Below are 18,109 nucleotides of genomic sequence, written 5' to 3'. Positions count from 1 at the left end.
CAACCACCCCCCCTCCCCCCACACCACCATGGTGTACAGAGCAGGAATGCAGGAGCAAAGCAATAAATCTTAAAATGCAATCTGCAGCGCATGACTTTGAAATCTATCCAAATTATAAACTGCTGATCAGACACTCACTATATTTTGATTAGAACGTTCATTATTATCAGCACCATTCACAGCATCTGCTAACCTCCCGTATCTGTAAGCATGCCTTTTCATTGTGACTCCAGCATAAGAGGGATTTATCAAAGAATGCTAGTGCACTGAACATGCAGACAACACCATTAGTAATAACGGAGGTATATCAGTAATAATGCTATGACTGTTAGGGATCATATTTCAGTTGGCTTGCATTAGTTCATTACTCATTTGTCAAGATAATGGATTTTCTTGAATAAAATGTACATGGACCAAAATATCAATATTGGACACACAACCACTAAAATACAATATATTTATATGATAAAAGCACCCTTACAATGCCATCACCAAAGCATTCGGTCCATGTGGTTGAATATATTGTAGAATACTTGTGCTTTTACATACTTATGCAACAACTTACATTTAAATAGCACTACTTATGTTAACAACTTAAAACATTTATGTGCAACCCTAGTACAAGTTAGGTGTTAGGTATGGGATAGGATTTGTGAGTTGTGTAAACCATGAGTAAGTCATGTATGAACCCATGTATATAAAACACGTTATGTGCACCATATCTAAATACAGATGTACAGAAGGAATTACAGGCGGGCTTCATGTGTAATTAACCAATGTAAAGGAATTCATTCAAATTACATTCATCCATTTATTTGTTTTTAATTACATAGTTACGAGAATTCCCCTGTACAAAAACATTTACACAGTTAGTTCATGCTTTACAGAACTTATGTAAAACATGCACACGTTTACACACACAGTACTCACAATTCTTCCATCAACTCACAATTAATATACTCCACCATCCCAAAACATACAAATTGTTATTAATTCCAATTGTTTGTCACACCCAGCTCTGATCTATTTAAATCTGGTTTAGGTACAATTATTTTAATCATCTGGATGGTGTGAATGTGTAACTCATTGCTGGAAACTGTGATTAATGCAAGAAGGATCGGTGCATTTAAGAGAAAACATGGTGCACAATAGAGGGGTATAGGTGTGAGGAATAGGAGGGGTGGGGGTTTGTGTAGGGTACATGGTCTAGTCTAGTTCCATGCTGTATCACTCTGTGTAACTTTAAGTAATTGTGAGATTTGAAGGGTATGTGTGATAGCCTTAAAATGAAATGACGACCATTGAACTCTGGTAAGGATCTGTAGTATCAGGCTGGGATGGGGTAGGTTTTGACTTTCCATTAAGCCATTTCAAGAGAGCAGTTCAGCACTTCAAACCCAAATTCAAATTAGATTGAGGAAAATGTTATTGCTTTCACAATGTACTTTTTTATAATTTAATTCAATTACTTTTTGTCGTGGGCTTCCTTTTTTAGTTCTACCCTGAGGTGCCTCCAGCACTTTGGCAATCATCTAATAATAATAATAATAATCCTTGCATTTGATATAGCACCTAATCACGTCTTCGAGACGTCTCAAAGCGCTTCACAACATATACTGTACAGTGAATTGACTGTATATTTTGGGGGGAAAGACGGAAGCCAATTACGCACAACCGTGTCCCACAAACAGTCGTGGATTGAGTGACCAAATTATTATTTATTTATTTATTTATTTATTTTGAAGGGATTATTACCCCCAGAAAAGTGATCCGCCAATCGACTAACAACCAGGTTCCTAGTTAATGCTAAGTAAACAGAGGCGTGTGGAGTAAGGAAACTTGCCTAAAGTTTTGCCCTGCCTGGGAATTGAACACAGGTCTGCTCGCTTGCGAGGCAAGTGCTCTAACCAATACACTGCAGGACTCCTCTTTGTCAATGCTTGGTGCTTAGAGGAGACTGTGCACATCAGTTTTTCTTCATGATTTTATCCACAGGCCTGGTTCTGGTGGAAATAAATGGGTTTAGAGAATAGGAGCCCTCAGGCAATGGGGAATGCTGTTGGTGATTATTGTGAGTTCAGGTCCATGAAACCAGAGCCTTCTGTTTCTGAGCAAATTCAAATAAGAGCGGAACTGAATTAGTTACTAATCCAACTTGTGGGTTCCAGACCTCTAAACATGGTTTTTATTGTGCCAAAAAGTAAAGCACACAAAACGAATCCTCACAAATGATGGTTTGATTTTTGATCACACCTTGGTAAAATACTAAATGGAAATGAGTCCCTTAAATGAGATTGTCTCAACGAGTGAATTTGAAGCATTTAGTCAAGTCTTGACATTCATGTGTACTTATTTGTGCTTGTATAGTGTAGCAGGAGACTGCAGAGTCGATGTCATTACACTGGAAATAATCTCTTTGAAATAAGTTTTCCTCTAGCCCAGTGAGGAAAGACCCTACTACATTTGAGGTAGTACATTTCACATCGAGGTAGGGTGGGAGTGGGGGGTAGAGACATCAGTGGAGTGTCATAGCAAACTGGTTAGCCCGCTCATCTTGTAAGTGAGAAGCGAAACCTTAAGCAAGTTTTTTTACTCCACACGCCTGTTTACCTAGCAGTAATTAGGAACCCAGTTGTTAGTCGATTGGCAGATCGCTTTCCGGGGGTAATAATCCCTCCAAAAGAAAATGTGGTCACTCAATCCACAAGTGTTTGTGCGGCACTGCTGTGCGCAATTGGCTGCCGCGTTTCTCCCACCAAATACACTGAAATCCAGCTTTACAATATATGCTGTGACCACTTAGGAGACGTCTCATCGAGGTGATGAGGCGCTATATCAAATGTAAGGATTATTATTAATTTGTACAGCACTGTGTCATACAAAGCGTAAGGCTGCAGTTTGCTGGCCTCAGCTGATATAACTGTTGAAATGCCTCAACTGGCCTATATATCCCTCAGTTAGGGAGGAGGAGATCAGCCAGTGCTTTTGATTGCTATCCAGAAGCCTCTGTTGGAGATAGCAGTGTGTTAATGTCAGATGAGTTAATGATTTAGGTGAGGTATGGTGTAGGGTGTCTGATACTAGTAGAACAGTACCCCAGGAGCAGGAAAAAAGGAGAGGTGGAAAAGGAGATAATTTCTGATTGTGGAACCACAGGGTAGAGGTGGCATGAGGACAATCTGGGTTGACAGGCTCTGACTTTTCTCCATCCTCCCCCCACATCTACCCCTTTTACATTTTGCCAGGATAGGGAACGTGCTGTGTGGAGAACTGCAGCACAAATTGCATTACAATCCCACACGCATCACGGACGTCAGAGTTTGTGGTGTTTGTTTAAACTGTGCTCCCGCCACAGATTATAAATGCATTATGAATTAAAAGTGTTTTTCTTTCTCATTTGGGAAAAACAGAAAATCGGTCTAAGTTTTCCAGCGTACATCCAATTGTTAGAACCCGAACCCAATGGCAAAGCATACTCTGGGGTCCGCAAGCCTTGGCTCTTGCCGACCTGTGCCTAATATTTTCCGGAATTAAGTAAACAGGATGTGTCCCTCCACAGAGAGAGTGCGCAATCCATTCCAACAATCTATCTCTGGAACTTCCATGCGTAATGGGATGCATGGAACATGAAAAAACTCCAATAAAATTGGTCACTTCAATCCACTGCTGTGCGCAATTGGCTGCTGCATTTCGCCCACAAATATACAATCAATTCACTTTACAATATATTCTGTGAAGCGTTTTGAGAGGTCTACAAGACGTGAAAAGCACTATACCAAATCCAAGGATTATTAAGCCAGTTTGGCTTGGATACTCTTAAGCATGGTCATGAGTTTTGGCATGTGTCAGACATCGGCTGACCAAAACAAACCCGAACTCTTCAGATTTCTGGCTTCCAATGTGAAGAGATGAACCTATCTGAGAAAAGCTGAAATTCAAATCAGGGATTGCCTTTCAAACACAACTGCTCCTAAAGTCCAAGCTGAATTTCAGACTTCCATCTGTATGTACGATGTAAATGTAACATTCAGATCCAGCTATGTTGGATGTTTCTTTCTAGCACCCGGCAAAACTTGTGAATATACTAAGCTGTGCCTAATCCAATCTCTAAGCCATTTTACATTGGTCTTTTCACAGTTGTCATGTAACTAAACAAGCTAAAGCAGCAGACAGCCTGGAAGTGACAGAGCCTGGGTTGTTGACTGGAGAAGGCAGCCTTTGCTGACAAAAAAAAGTTGTATAATTCAATTAATAAACCATTGGCGCTTGATCAGAAGGTGCTATAAATTATCACTAACTGCTCCAACCGCAAAATGGAAAAATTAAGTGTCCACTCTTTTTTTGGAGAGGTTCCAGCTATTCAGCCATGAGACGGTCTATGAGACGTTTGGATAATGTGTTATTGCATTTCTAGACTACAGTGATCATGCAGTTCCATGACATTCTGTGGGGAAAAAGGGAATCATTTGCTTGGCTGGTGGAAAGTGTTCTGTCCTGAGTGCGACAGTAAATTGGATACATTGCTCAAGATGCTTGTTGGGAAGTTTTATTATGCTGTGGTACAGCAGCGTATGGCTGTCATTTTCAACTGCTGTTACTGTGAATTTATACCCCTGCCAATTTTGTATCTTGGTTACTATTACTGCAATATTTTTTTGCCAGCTCATGTGTTTAGCTGCCGTTCTCCAAATCATGTTATGTACTGTCCAAGCTATTAATAAATAATATTCCAATTGAAATTTCACATGCAGACATCCCCAACACTTACATTTATATGACACTACATTTTTCAGACTTGTTTATTTTTATTAAAATGTAGCTTTGGTAACCTAGGCAAAAAATATTATTAATTTAGATACTACACCAACAACAACTTGGATTTATTTGGCGCCCTTCATGTGGGGTAGCGTCCCAGAGCACTTGACAGTGGTGGAGTCTGACCCCGAGCCATAGGGAGATGGGAGGTGACGGTAAGCACAATGAAAAAAGAAGGTCTTTAGGCGGGATTTGAAAGTGGGGAAGGAGGGGGCAAGGCGGAGGGATTGAGCGTGGGATTGAGGGAGGGAGTTCCAGAGCTTCGGGGCATAGTGGCTGAAAGCACAGCCACTGATGATCGAGCAGAGGGGCAAAGGGTCGAACAGGAGGCCGGAGTCGGCCGACAGGAGGCAGCGGATGGTGGAGTGGGGGTTAAGCAAATCAGATTGGTAGGGAGGTGTGAGGGCATGAAGGGATTTGAAATGCGAGTTTGCTTACTAATTTATTGCTAATTTTGGGATCATTTCTCTTGAATGCTCTGGCATCAAATGTTCCAGTGAAATCTCACTTAAGTTTGATTTTATTCCATTATCTCAAAAAATCCTGTTTGTTTTTGTGCTGTGAGTTTGCTTTCTGCAAGGTACTTGATGAAATAGGTGAAGTTTCTGAGAGTGTGAACACAATAGCTGAAGGCTCACCCACCAATGGTGTGGGGGTACAGGACAGTATTGCTGAGCAGAAGTAACAGCCAGGTCATTAGGGTCACAGGAGGATGCAGAGATAGAGGACAGCAAGACTTATGGAGCCATTTGAAAGTGAAGAGGGTTGTGGGAAGGTGACAACTGAGTCCTGTAGCTCAGTGGTTAGAGCACTTTCTTTGCAAGTGAGAGACCTGAGTTCAATTCCCGGCAGGGCGAAACCTTAGGCAAGTTTCCTTACTCCACACAGAGCCTAATAATAATCCCTCCAAAAAAACAAAACAATAATAAATTGGTCATTTTCAATCCATGACTGTTTGTAGGACATTGCTGTGTGCAATTGGCTGCCGCGTTCGCCCACAAATATACAGTCAATTCACTTTACACTATATTCTGTGAAGCGCTTTGGGACGTCTAGAAGACGTGAAAAGCGCTATATCAAATGCAAGGATTATTATTATTAACTGCACACAATCTGTGAATGATAATTTTAATAAATACATGTTTTATAATGCAGGAAACCGTTGACAAAGGTGTTTAATATTTAATGTTAGTCACAGAGAAACACTACTGGTAGATTTCAAATAAAATGATCTGAGATAAGGCTTGAAAGGTCAGCCATGTGTATGCACCAGATTTAAAAATCCTGCTAAACAACAATGATACTGTCAGCACAGCACCTTGGTCAAATTGCTCTCAGAAACACCTCCCTGCCTCAGTTGGTAGCACTCTCATCTCTAAGTCAGAAGGGTTAAAACCCCACGGCGTGACTTTGAAATCGAATAGTTTAGGCTGACACATAGTTTAGGATTTTGGAATGTTGGAGGTGTTATCCTTCAGATGTAAACCAAGGTCCTGTCTGGCTGTTCAGGTGGATGTTAAAGATCCCATGGCCCTACTCAAAAAGAGAAGGGAATTTCTCCTGGGTGTCCTGGCCAACAATCCCCTAAATAAAATTGGTCATTCACTTCCAAGCTGTTTGCGGGACATTGGTGTACTTAAATGGGCTGCTGCGATCGCCTATAAATACAGTCACTACACTTCGACTCGTGCCATGGGATTTTTAACATGAACCACTTTCCTCCTGACATGAAAGGTGCTACATAAATTCAAAAATGATTATTATTATGATTTTGTTGTGACTGACCTGCTTTTAATGTTAATTAATTTTAATGTTTAATGAATCAGTAGCTTTTACACTTTTACAGTAATTATGCTCGATTTCCAGGATCATCAGAAAGTATATGAAATATCGACCAAATGACAGAGGCTCAAAGATATATTTTAAGGCAATGGTCTAGGAAATGAGAAATGTTGGTCTTCACGGTTTACTGATTAGTTGTAACTCATCTTATTTATTATTATGCAAACAGATTTTATATGTTGCATTATTGACAACATTTACCCCTATGCATGCAATAGATTATATGCAATAGATTAAAAAAACGTTTTGCATCAGGAATTCTGTGCAGAGGGGCTAAGTGAAACGTTATCAGGTGCTTTGGTGTCCCACACGAGGGACAGAATTATGCTTAGGCCAGGTTTGCATTCATGTGGAGTTGACTGTGTTGATTGATTGTTGATTACCATAATGATCATTTCACTTCTGTTAACTACATAGCCCGAGCAGACTGAGCTAAACTGCAGCTTTAATGAGTAGTGAAGCTGGCCAAGAGCATGTTGTTCAGCCTCAGCATGAAGGATCAAGCACTTCAGAAAATATTAATGAGACACCAGGGTCTGATCAATGATGATGCCTTGGAAGATAGTGCAGCAGGTTGCTTAGCTTCATACTAGTACTGTGAAACAGGGCATCTGGTTGACTTTTCTATTGGGTTTTGATGAATGAAAAGCTTGCGAAATCGTGTGGATCTTCTAAATTGAATGAAATTGACTGAAGAGCAGCTGCACGCAAGGCTTCTTGACATATCCTATATGTTTTCCTAATAAATGAACTTGGTAATGGAGCTGAGAGAAGAGAAAATTAGCAGGGAGCCTTTGTGGAAAGACGTCATTAAATTATTTCAGTGAGATATTCAAGGTGGCAGGAGAGCACAACATAATGTCTCCATGTTGTAAAAACAGTAAAAGCTTAGAAGAGTAGTGCAAAACTGCAGCAACACTAAAGACAAGCAGAACCTCCACGTAAAACCGTTCAGATATAACCCACAAAGAATTATGTTTCCCTGTCTGTTATGAATGAAAAATCCAGCACCTCAGTAGGTTAACCTTTCTCTCTCCATAAGCATCTTTATTCATCTTCACTCTACATCCGTAGATACTGTGATAAAAGTCAGGATGATGAATAGAGTGTTAAGGGTTAAAGTTGTTTGACTATGTTTATCTTCACAGTTCAACTTTAATACTCCATAAAAATATTACCTAACCTCCTAACGTAACCTCCTAAGTTTCTTAATTAAGTCCTCGCACACAATTACAAATTGATCATGGGGAGTAAGGTTTGGAAAGAGGAACCTATTTGTACCATATGTGTTGCCTGGGAAATGTAGATGTTTTTCATTTATCTGACCAGTGTGGAAATACTGAAACTCAGGTACGATGATGATATTCTACTATTGTGATAGAAATTTCTATCATGAGGGGTCATAAACCAATGGGCTACAGGACTATGGAGTCCCGTAGCGTAGTGGTTAGCGTGCTCGCCTTGCAAGCGAGAGGATCTGGGTTCGATTCACGGGTGAGGAAAAACCTTAGGCAAGTTTCCTTGCTCCAAAATGCTTCTGTTTACCTAACAGTAAGTAGGAACCCGGTTGTTAGACAATTGGCAGATCGCTTTCTGGAGGAACTGGTTTGTGTGTCAGCCTGATGCATTGGTAGCACTCTCGCCTCTGAGTCAGAAGGTAGTAGGTTCAAGCCCCATGTCGGGAGTTGGAATCACATACTCTAAGCCAGGGTGGTCCAACATTTTGGCTGCCGCGAGCTGGATTCCCTAATTGAGAAAGGTCTGCGGGCCACATAAGCAATATTTTGTGTTTCCCTGCCAGAAACATAAGAACATTTACACAACACCTTTTTCAAGTTGGAAGAACATTTTGACACTGTCGGCTGGGCACCTGAGCTAGGGATGGGAGCCGAGAGAGGTTGGATGGGGAGGGGAAAAGATGACTGAAAGAGTTGGGTCTTGATGAGCCTTGAAATGGGGGAGGAAAGGAACTCCTATGGGTGGTCTTTAAGGACGGGGTTGGTAAGAGCCACACTTGCCTTCCTGACGGACTGCAGTAACGGTCGGTATTATTTCCACTCTGCACTGCATCCTCCCAACCGCCGGCTCCTGCCGCTGCCATAGGAGGACATTCACCAGGAAGAGAGGGAGCAGAAGTTGGAATGTTGGAAATAGTTTTGGGCCGGATAAAATCACCTGCTGGACTGGATTCGGCCCGCCAGTTGGACCACGCTGTTAAGCTGACACCAGTGCTGTGGATTTTTGGAGGTGCCATCCTTTGGAGGAGACTTTAAATCGAGTTCCCAGGTGCCTGTTCAGTGGATGTTAAAAATCCCACAACACCCGTCGAAAAGAGAAAGAGTCTCTCCCAGTGACCTGGCCAACATTATCAGCAAATAAAATTTGTCACTCACTCCATGGCTGCTTATAGGACATTGCTGTGCAAAACTGGCTGCTGCATTTCACCATAAAATACAGTCAATCCGCTTTACAGTATATCCTGTGAAGCGCCTTAAGCAGTGTCAATGACATGACAAGATGCTATATCAAATTCAAGGATTATTATTATAAATAATAATCTTTACATGCGATATAGTACCTTTCACTTTGGGAGGATGCTCAAGCGCTTCATAGGATTTACTAAAAATGTATATTGTAGGCAAACAGGCAATTTGCGCACAGCAATGTCGCACATATAGCCATGAAGTGAGTGATCAATTTTATTCCAGGTTTGTGGGCCAGGAAGCTGGGAGAAATTCCTTTGTCTTTTCTACTGGTGTCATTGGATCTTTAATGTTCAACTCAAAAGGGCAAACATGACCTTGATAACATTGTGACTGAAATGTCTTCTTCACCTTCAGTTAATGCTTTAAATCTCCTGTATTCTGACGCTTTACCACATTTGTGTGACACATTACAGGCTGTTGCATGGAATGAAAACAAGACCATCGTTTCTTTCCAGTCAATAACACATTTTGGCAACACCGCAAAATGATGCATGTCTAGAATTGTATTGATGGGAACACATAATTGTTTTAGATTTCAGAAAAGATTTCTCATTAGCAATAAATTCCGTTGGGCTGAAGATGTTGCTAAAACAGCTTTGTAGATGTTAGAAAGAAAAAATAACTTGTTTTTTGTGTTTTATTTCTTTGAGATAATTCAAAGTGCTTCATAGTTATTGTAATTGCTAACAAAGTACCAGTAAAAAAAATTAAGTCAAACAAACAACAAAGGATTATATTCATCTAGAGGATTATTGGCTAGGATTCCTGGAGAAATTCCTATTTCTTTTAAAATAGTGTAATGGTTTGTTTAACATCTATGTTAAAACAGGCGGCTGGGAACTCAGCTTAACATCTTAACTGAAAGATAGCAATTCTGACAATGCAGGTATCTCCCAGTACTGCACTAGTGTGGTAGCCTCGACCAAGTTGGTTTAACTGGCAGCCCACAGGCTGCATCCGTCCCGGGAGATGATATCATCCGGCCCCCGAGCACAGTGATACTGTGTGTCTGGAGCCCAGGTTTAGTTTGACCTGGTGGGAAATACAGCGCTGAAAGGTGCCTGTTAACAATAGAACCTGTTAATCACTTTCAAACTGGTAGCAGGATAGAGACACACACACAGAGTTACAAAGAAACACACAGAGAGAGATACAGAGACACGCACAGAGAGGGAAGGAGAGATACAGAGGCACACACAGGCAGAGAGAGGGAGAGATACAGAGGCACACACAGGCAGAGAGAGGGAGAGATACAGAGGCACACACAGGCAGAGAGAGGGAGAGATACAGAGGCACACACAAAGAAAGAAAGAGATAGAGACACACACAAACAGAGAAGGAGAGATACAGAGGAATACACAGGCAGAGAAAGGGAGAGATACAGAGACACACAAAGATAGAGAGAGGGAGAGATACAAAGACACACGCAAAAAAGCAAGAGATAGAGACACACACAGAGAGAGAGACACACACAGAGAGAGACACACACACAGAGACAAAATGAGAGAGAGAGAGACACACACAGGCAGAGAAAGAGAGATAGAGACACACACAGACAAAGAGAGAGAGAGACACACAGAGACAAAGAAAGAGACAGATACACACACAAACAGGCAGAGAGCAATATAGAGACAGAGAGAGAGAGATACAGAGACACACACACAGACGGAAAGAGAGAGATGCCGAGCTACACATAGACAGAAAGAGAGAGACACACACAGATACATCCAGCCCTCAGCAGCCAAAAGGTTTGACCACCCTGTTCTAGACTATAAGGCTATGCCCTTATGTATGGCTTGAACCTACAGCTTACTGATGTTGAAGAAATCCAATGTCTTCTCCTACTCAGCCCCTCCCTTTTTGTTCGCTCTGATTTTCATCACTAACATTTTTCATATTAGTTTTCTTTTAGTTTTGACCCTTAGAGAATGCAATATGTATTTTTTTGGTTTAAGTGTTATTTTCTGGGCTGAATCTGCTTAAGAGTAGCAAAATACACACTCTGCCCAACCCAGCAAATGTTAATGCTTGAGATCGGGGTCTTTGGCCCAGCAGCTATAGAAGAGTGGGCCGAGGGCTGTGGGCTGAGGCACTTCAGGATGTCTGTACACAACAGCTCCTAAGTCTAAATAAGCAAGAATACAACATGAATAGTTTTGAAAAGTTTGAGGCTTTATTTTGCTCTGATAATAAAATGATCCCTGCTGTGGCAATATTGCAAAGAGGAAAATGCGTTTGGCCCAAGATCTTTGAAACATGAAAACTGAAATAGAGCTTAAAAAAGTAGACATGACAATCAATGAAATACAAAACAGAAATCTTGTAACAAAGCATGATTACATCTTTTGTAATGCTAGTATGCCGTGTATTGTCAATTCTGACAACTGTGGGGTTTAGACACTGGAACGAGAATGTGTATAACATCTTCAGTATGGTAAACTTGAAGAGCAATAAGGTTTCAATTATTGTTCTTTGTTTTGTTTCCAGCGCCTGAAAGCAGCACTGAGTCAGCACCCTACGGCTTTGTCGAATGGAAATATGAACATGATGGGCCAAGTGATGATGTCATCCAGAGAGGAGCAAGCACCACACCATCACATGCACTCACATCCACACCAGCCACCTCCTCATCATCCGTACACGCACCAGCACCAACATCAGCATCAACACGAACACCATCACCACCCTCAGCACCACCATCACCAGCATAGCCACCCCCACTCCCATCCACACCTGCATCCACACCTCCCACAGCACCACACGCCTCCGCATCAGCCACTGCCCACAGGAGCACAAACCCAGGTATGGCGTTTAAGAATATGTTAAAGGCTGTGTGACAGGTAGATAATTATAATAATCCTTGCATTTGTTATAGTGCCTTATCATGTCATCGAGATATCTTCTCAGAGCACTTCACAGGAGATACTGTAAAATGATTTTGACATTCGCTTCAAATGCTTCAAAAACGCTTCATATCCTGTGAAGCGCTTTGAGACGCCTCAAAGACGTGATAAGGCACAATATCAAATGATTAATATTTATTTTACAGATAAATATACGATTCACCAGTTATAAATATTGGATATTACTCCCCACTATATATGAGCTCTTTGCTACTGTAAATGATAATTATCTGCAGCTGAAGGGGCTGGGGGGAGGGGGTGATATTCCTCTGGTTGTCCGAGTTTTGATATTCGCCGATCTCCCCACTATTCAAAAAATCCAGCTCAGTCGCCGAATGGATCGACTTCAGGATCCTCAGACTTGTGTTCAAATCCCTTCACTCCCTAGAACCTCCTTACCTCTCCGACCTCCTCACTCCCCAATCCACCACCTGGCACATCCGTTCGACTGGCACTGGTCTCCTGCTTGTCCCTCGCACCCTCCACTCCACCATTGGAGGTTGCACGCTCAACCACTATGCCCCGAAACTCTGGAACACTCTTCCCTCAATCCCTCTGCTTTGCCCCTTCTCTCCCCTTTTTCAAGTCCCGCCTGAAAAGCTTCCTTTTCGATTGTGCTTATGATCACCTCCCCCCGCCCGTCTCGGAGTCAGGCTCTGCTACTGTTAAGCACTCTGAGATGCTACCTGCGTGGAGGGCGCTGTATAAATGCAAGTTGTTGTTGTCCGCCTGTCTTCCTGTTCTGATGGATGTTAAAGATCCCGTGGCACTATTTGAAAAGAGAAGTGAGTTTCTCCCGGTGTCCTAACCAACAATCCTCTAGGTTAATTGTTATCCATTTTATTGTTGTTTATGGGTTTCTGCTGACACAAATGGCTGACATGGTTACCTACAAAATCAGTCACTACATTTAACTGTAATTATCTGCTAAGCACTTTGAGATATTCTGACCTGAAGCAATATATAAATATTCATTCTAACTTGATACACAGGTCTGTTAGCTTTGATTGTAATGCGTTTCAGCAGTTCTGGGTGAGGCCACCACACTGAGTGTCTTATGAGAGAAAAGCCTTGAGCATAAAGGAAGTGGGAAAAATTGACCTGAAAACATGCATATACTTTTGTGCATTGGCTTATCAGAAAGTGTCAGTTGTTGAGAGAAGCCAGAGGCTGCACTGCTCCACCAATGTGAATGAGGAGTATGTGCAGAGGCGACAAGAGGCATGAGGAAGATTGAGATATATAGAAATACTTTCCTCAAGAAAACCGAGTCATTGGGAAGTTGAGATATAGAAACCCAGGATATTCTCATGTATCTCTGATTATGGTATGAGAGCAGCGTGTCCCATGTGAGTGAGCACATACCATCTCCCCTCAAGGAATCAGGTGATGACAGAAGCAGTACTGCTAATATCAGACGAAGCCGACCACATTCCTGTTTCAATCACTTCCTATCAATTTTCGGAGCAGCATTATGCAGTTTACCTACCTGCCCGTACCCTCCGTTCCTCTGGCTCCGGTCTGCTCCACATCCCCCGCCCCAACCACCCTACCATCGGTGGCCGGGCCTTCAGCCTCTCAGCCCCTAGGGTCTGGAACTCTATCCCCCAGTGCCTTCGCCGCTTCCTCCCTTTCCTCCTTCAAGGCCGGTCTCAAGACCTTTCTCTTTGACTGTGCCTTCAGCTCCCCTCTCGACTCTCTACCCCCTCCTCGTTCCCTCCCTTCCCTCCCCTCACCCTGACCATTTCCCCCTTGCTCGGGTCCTGACCTAACTGTACAGCGCCTTGGGACGTCCTCCCGACGTGAAAGGCGCTCAATAAATGGAATCTTGTTGTTGTTGTTGTTTGACAAAATTACATATTTCACATGAGAGTACAAAAATCTTATAATTTTACCAAATTCAAATAGGGATTGGTTCAACCTCAAGGGGCAGCACTCTTCCCAATGTATTGATTACAGATTCAGGGCAAAAGGAAATAGGAAGTTAGTTGAAAACTACTTCAGAAATTTATTGACTGGTGTTTTGATGGTGTTCAGATGAGTGTTATGAGAAAGAAAATAGTTTGGACAAACTTAATCCTATTATTAGTTTAATTTTTTGATCATCTACATCAAAATTAATTTCCCAAATGACATTTGATGTTTCCTGCTAGGTCTCGCCTGGAGCACAACAGATGCATTCTCCACAGTCAGTGCATCCAACTCAGACCAGCGGGGGGCGGAGAAGAAGGGTTGTGGATGAAGACCCAGACGAAAGGCGACGGAAGTTTCTGGAAAGAAACCGCGCAGCTGCAACACGCTGCAGGCAGAAGAGAAAGGTGTGGGTGTTGTCGTTAGAAAAGAAAGCAGAAGAGCTCACACAAACAAACATGCAACTTCAGGTATGGAGCCTTCTTATCAGTGCTAATAATATGCTGAACCCATTAAAATCCCTTTCTGAATAATCCTGTGTTCTGCTGGTCATATCTAATGTTTTCTAACCCTTCCTTAAACAATAAAGAGATTAAACTTTTACTCCCCATCAAACAATATGCAAGTATGAATCATTCTACAAGAAGGATTGGTTTCTGTCATTCATCCCTCCTGTTCCATTTTCCAAATAAACACATAGGAATTCATTGTGTGTGTGTGAGAGAGAGAGAGAGAATGAGCACATATTAATACTTTAACACACTCAAAACTAAGATCCATTTTCTTCTGACCTTCTCTGCATCTTTGCCACATCACCCATCTCCACCCTGTTAAACTCACTGCGGCCAATTCTTGCCTTTATCAATTCCAGATGACTTCAAATGCCCTCCTTGCGGACCTCCTCAACTCCACCACCCAAATGTTGCAGCTTATCCAGAACTCTAATTTACATGCCCATCACTCGCATATTTGCCAGGCTCAACTGGCTCACAGCTTCCCAGCAGGTCAACTTTAAGGTCCTCACTGTCACCTACAAATCCCTTCACGCCCTCCCAACTCCATACCTCAATAATCTTCTCCAGTCTTACTCTTCTACTCGTCATCTCCACTCTGCAAACTCTTGTCTGTTACAAAATCCTCACCTCCTGGAAGGCGAAAAAGCATAGCTTACCCCACGCTTCCTCTTTACTTTCTGAGCAAGGTACAGTTTTCATTACAGTGCAATCCAATTCAACTGCCCACCACCCACACACATTCACACATGTTGTCTTTGCAGTATATCCTGATCTGCCAGCATCAGTCTCCATTCAATCCTGTCAAGTAATAGTTATTTTGCAAACTATCGCTAGTTAATCTGTTCATGTCATTATTTCAAATGAACCAACCACAGGCCAAAAGTCAGTTCAGTTATGTTAATGAAACAGCATAAGATTAATTTCTAAAATAAGCATCCTTATATCATCCACATACATGTAATAAAACACTATTTGTGCAATTAGTTTTTTGGTGTTTCTGTTGGTGCTGTAGTCGCTGCTCACAGTCTGAACGTGTAGTTTGAATATTTATTTGGTTTTGGTTATGCTGAATGACTCCATTTAATCCTAATATGATGAATCATCGTGGATCCATAGATAATTATGCAATTAATCTACAATGTACTTCATAGAATCAACAACAATGTGCATGTATAATAAGGCCTTTAATGTGGGATGATGTCTTGAAACATTTCATGGGGACAGTGTGCAGTCATAGAATATTTGCAGCACGGGGTTTGTTAGTGCTTGTGATAGCTCTCTTACCGGAACTAACTATTGGGCTTTGTTTTCTTTCTTTTCCTCCCAAAATGTACTGCTTTGCATTTCTATATATTGTCTAGCTAATTGCCTTTTCCACTAACCTTTCAATGTCCTCATGCATTCTTCTGCATTCCTCCTCATAATTTGCCTTCCCCAAAAATTCTGTGCAATCAACAAATTTAGGTTTTCTATAGCCCCGTGAGTTAATTGAAAACACAAATTCATAACACCTTGCTCCAGTCATGTAATCAATAGCTTGGTTTTAGGTAAGAAAAACAAGTATTTATGCTATAATGGGCACTTGACAAGCTTTGTCCTCAAATGCCATCTTATAAAATAGCAGGTATTGTTAAGTGTGGTGTGTAAATGTCAGGTGTACTCAATAAACCTAGTACTTCAACTGTTTAATCTCTTAATCAACGAAGAGTTTTCATGGTTCCTTCAACTGCACTTACAGAATGAGGTCTCTCTATTGAAGAATGAGGTGGCACAGCTGAAGCAGCTGTTACTGACACATAAAGACTGTCCGATCACAGCAATGCAGAAAGAGTCACAAGGCTACATGAGTGAGTACAATTCACCTGTTAGTACAACTCACCAAAACAAGGAAGACATGAAGGTTTGGGATGTGGGTCTCTGACCGGATCTACAGAAAAGTATTATCTAAAAAAAACATCCTTGTTGCTACATTGAACAATCTTTGGCAGGAAGCACATATTATCCACTGTCAGTAAATTTGCTGACCTTTAGTGGTGTGTATGTCTATGATGGCACTCCCCACTTTAAGCACATGCTATCAGTGTAGATAGTGGATTTCACATCATGAACTGACTGAAAAAAAAAGAAAAGTTTTTGTAAAGCTTTTTAAATATATGCTTCCCGGTGCTATAAGTTTTTTCACATCGAAGATCTTGGCATACACGGACAGGTGTTAGTGGGAATGTGAGTAACTGAATCGCTACAGTATTAGTCATTGTAGCTGTACAATGTCACAATAATTGTAATGAAACTGAGATACACGTGTAAACCACAGAACCTATCGTTGGTATGGAAATCTTTTGACAAACAGTTGTTTTAGAAATTAACCTTGGAAGAACTTTATAAAATGTTCTGGACTCACGGTTTACATAAGCATTTAAATAAAATCCCCCAATGTCCCAGTAGTTTGACTAGTTAGGTAGGTCATAGTTAATAGCTGTACAAAATTAATTCCTTTATCTCAGTCTTTTTTTTTTACAAATTGTTGACCCAGGTGACAACGAGAAATGTTTAATACAATTATTTATTTTTTCAGTTTTTACTGATTTTCACTGAAAAAAGAAATCCAGGAAACAAATTTGGTGGGCTACCTTGGTGAGAACCAGTTTTTAACCATGTTAAACCATGTTTGTTTTGCCCATATAAAGCTCAGTCAGTCACACAGACACACACATGCCAAATAGGAAATGCAACACACAGTGCACACACAGCTTGGGTTCCCAGTCAATGTTCCCTTTGCTGAATTTGGGGCTCGTAAATGTTCTGTTGGGTAACTATTGGAAATGGAGGTAGGATTTTCTAACCCTTTTCGTTATCAAGCCAGTATTCCACCCAATATTTAACACACTTTTAGCAACGTCTGTTCAAAAAATAATATGCAAAACAAAAAACAAATTTAAAAGACTAAAAGACTGATAGAAATATTTAACAAAATGGAAAAAAAATCAGCTGCAATATAAGCATGCAACCCAGACAAGCTGAGCAGTTTACTACATGTTGGTTTTAAAACCTACTTTTCCATGCCTTTTAAGCAGCGACTTAGATAACACTGATACTGAATGTCTCTTTTTGCCCCCTCGCCAGGTCCTGAGAGCAGTCCAACAGGAAGTCCTGTTCCTGCCTGCTCTCAACAGCAAGTCATCCAGCACAACTCTATTAGCACTTCGACTGCCATTAGTGAGGTAGTGGGAAGCTCTGCTCTCAACCAGCTCACCAGTCAGAGAACAGATCGCAATCCTATCCTCTGAACACTGCCTTCTATCAGGACTATGGTAGCTGAAACACTACCACCCCCAGTCAGAACTTTTGGAACATCAGCATAACCCTGGAATCAGATACACATTTGCGAGAAAAAGACTTTTGCTTTCATTTTAATAGTTATTATCAAAATGCTATGTTTTTTTACTTAGTTATGAAAAAGGGAAATATGCAATTAATGTGCTAATAGCTTGGGGACGCTTTAATGCTTTCTCATAACTTGCTGGTACCAATTTGAAGGTTCCGCTGAGAACTTTTGAACTTTCTGAACATTATTATAATATTTGTACATAGTCTTCATCCATTATCTCCAGCCGAGATCTAATGTGGTCTGCTTTTT

General features: G+C 41.3%; 1 protein-coding gene across 1 annotated transcript in view; it reads left to right on the top strand.

Annotated features, from left to right (window-relative positions):
* Positions 1–17,904, top strand: part of creb5b (cAMP responsive element binding protein 5b) — a 201,634-nt gene extending 183,730 nt beyond the window's left edge. The window contains exons 9-12 of the mRNA XM_042346896.1: positions 11,631–11,945; positions 14,200–14,427; positions 16,211–16,319; positions 17,596–17,904. Of these exons, the coding sequence (XP_042202830.1) occupies positions 11,631–11,945; positions 14,200–14,427; positions 16,211–16,319; positions 17,596–17,759 (816 nt within the window). The 3' untranslated portion in view covers positions 17,760–17,904. The remainder of the gene's footprint in view (positions 1–11,630; positions 11,946–14,199; positions 14,428–16,210; positions 16,320–17,595) is intronic.
* Positions 17,905–18,109: the final 205 nt, after the last annotated feature.

Source organism: Callorhinchus milii, unplaced genomic scaffold, assembly GCF_018977255.1.
Source record: "Callorhinchus milii isolate IMCB2004 unplaced genomic scaffold, IMCB_Cmil_1.0 Scaffold2, whole genome shotgun sequence".
NCBI lineage: Eukaryota > Metazoa > Chordata > Chondrichthyes > Chimaeriformes > Callorhinchidae > Callorhinchus > Callorhinchus milii.
The sequence above is the reverse complement of the archived record's forward strand: the minus strand, read 5'-3'. Positions and strand labels throughout refer to the sequence as shown.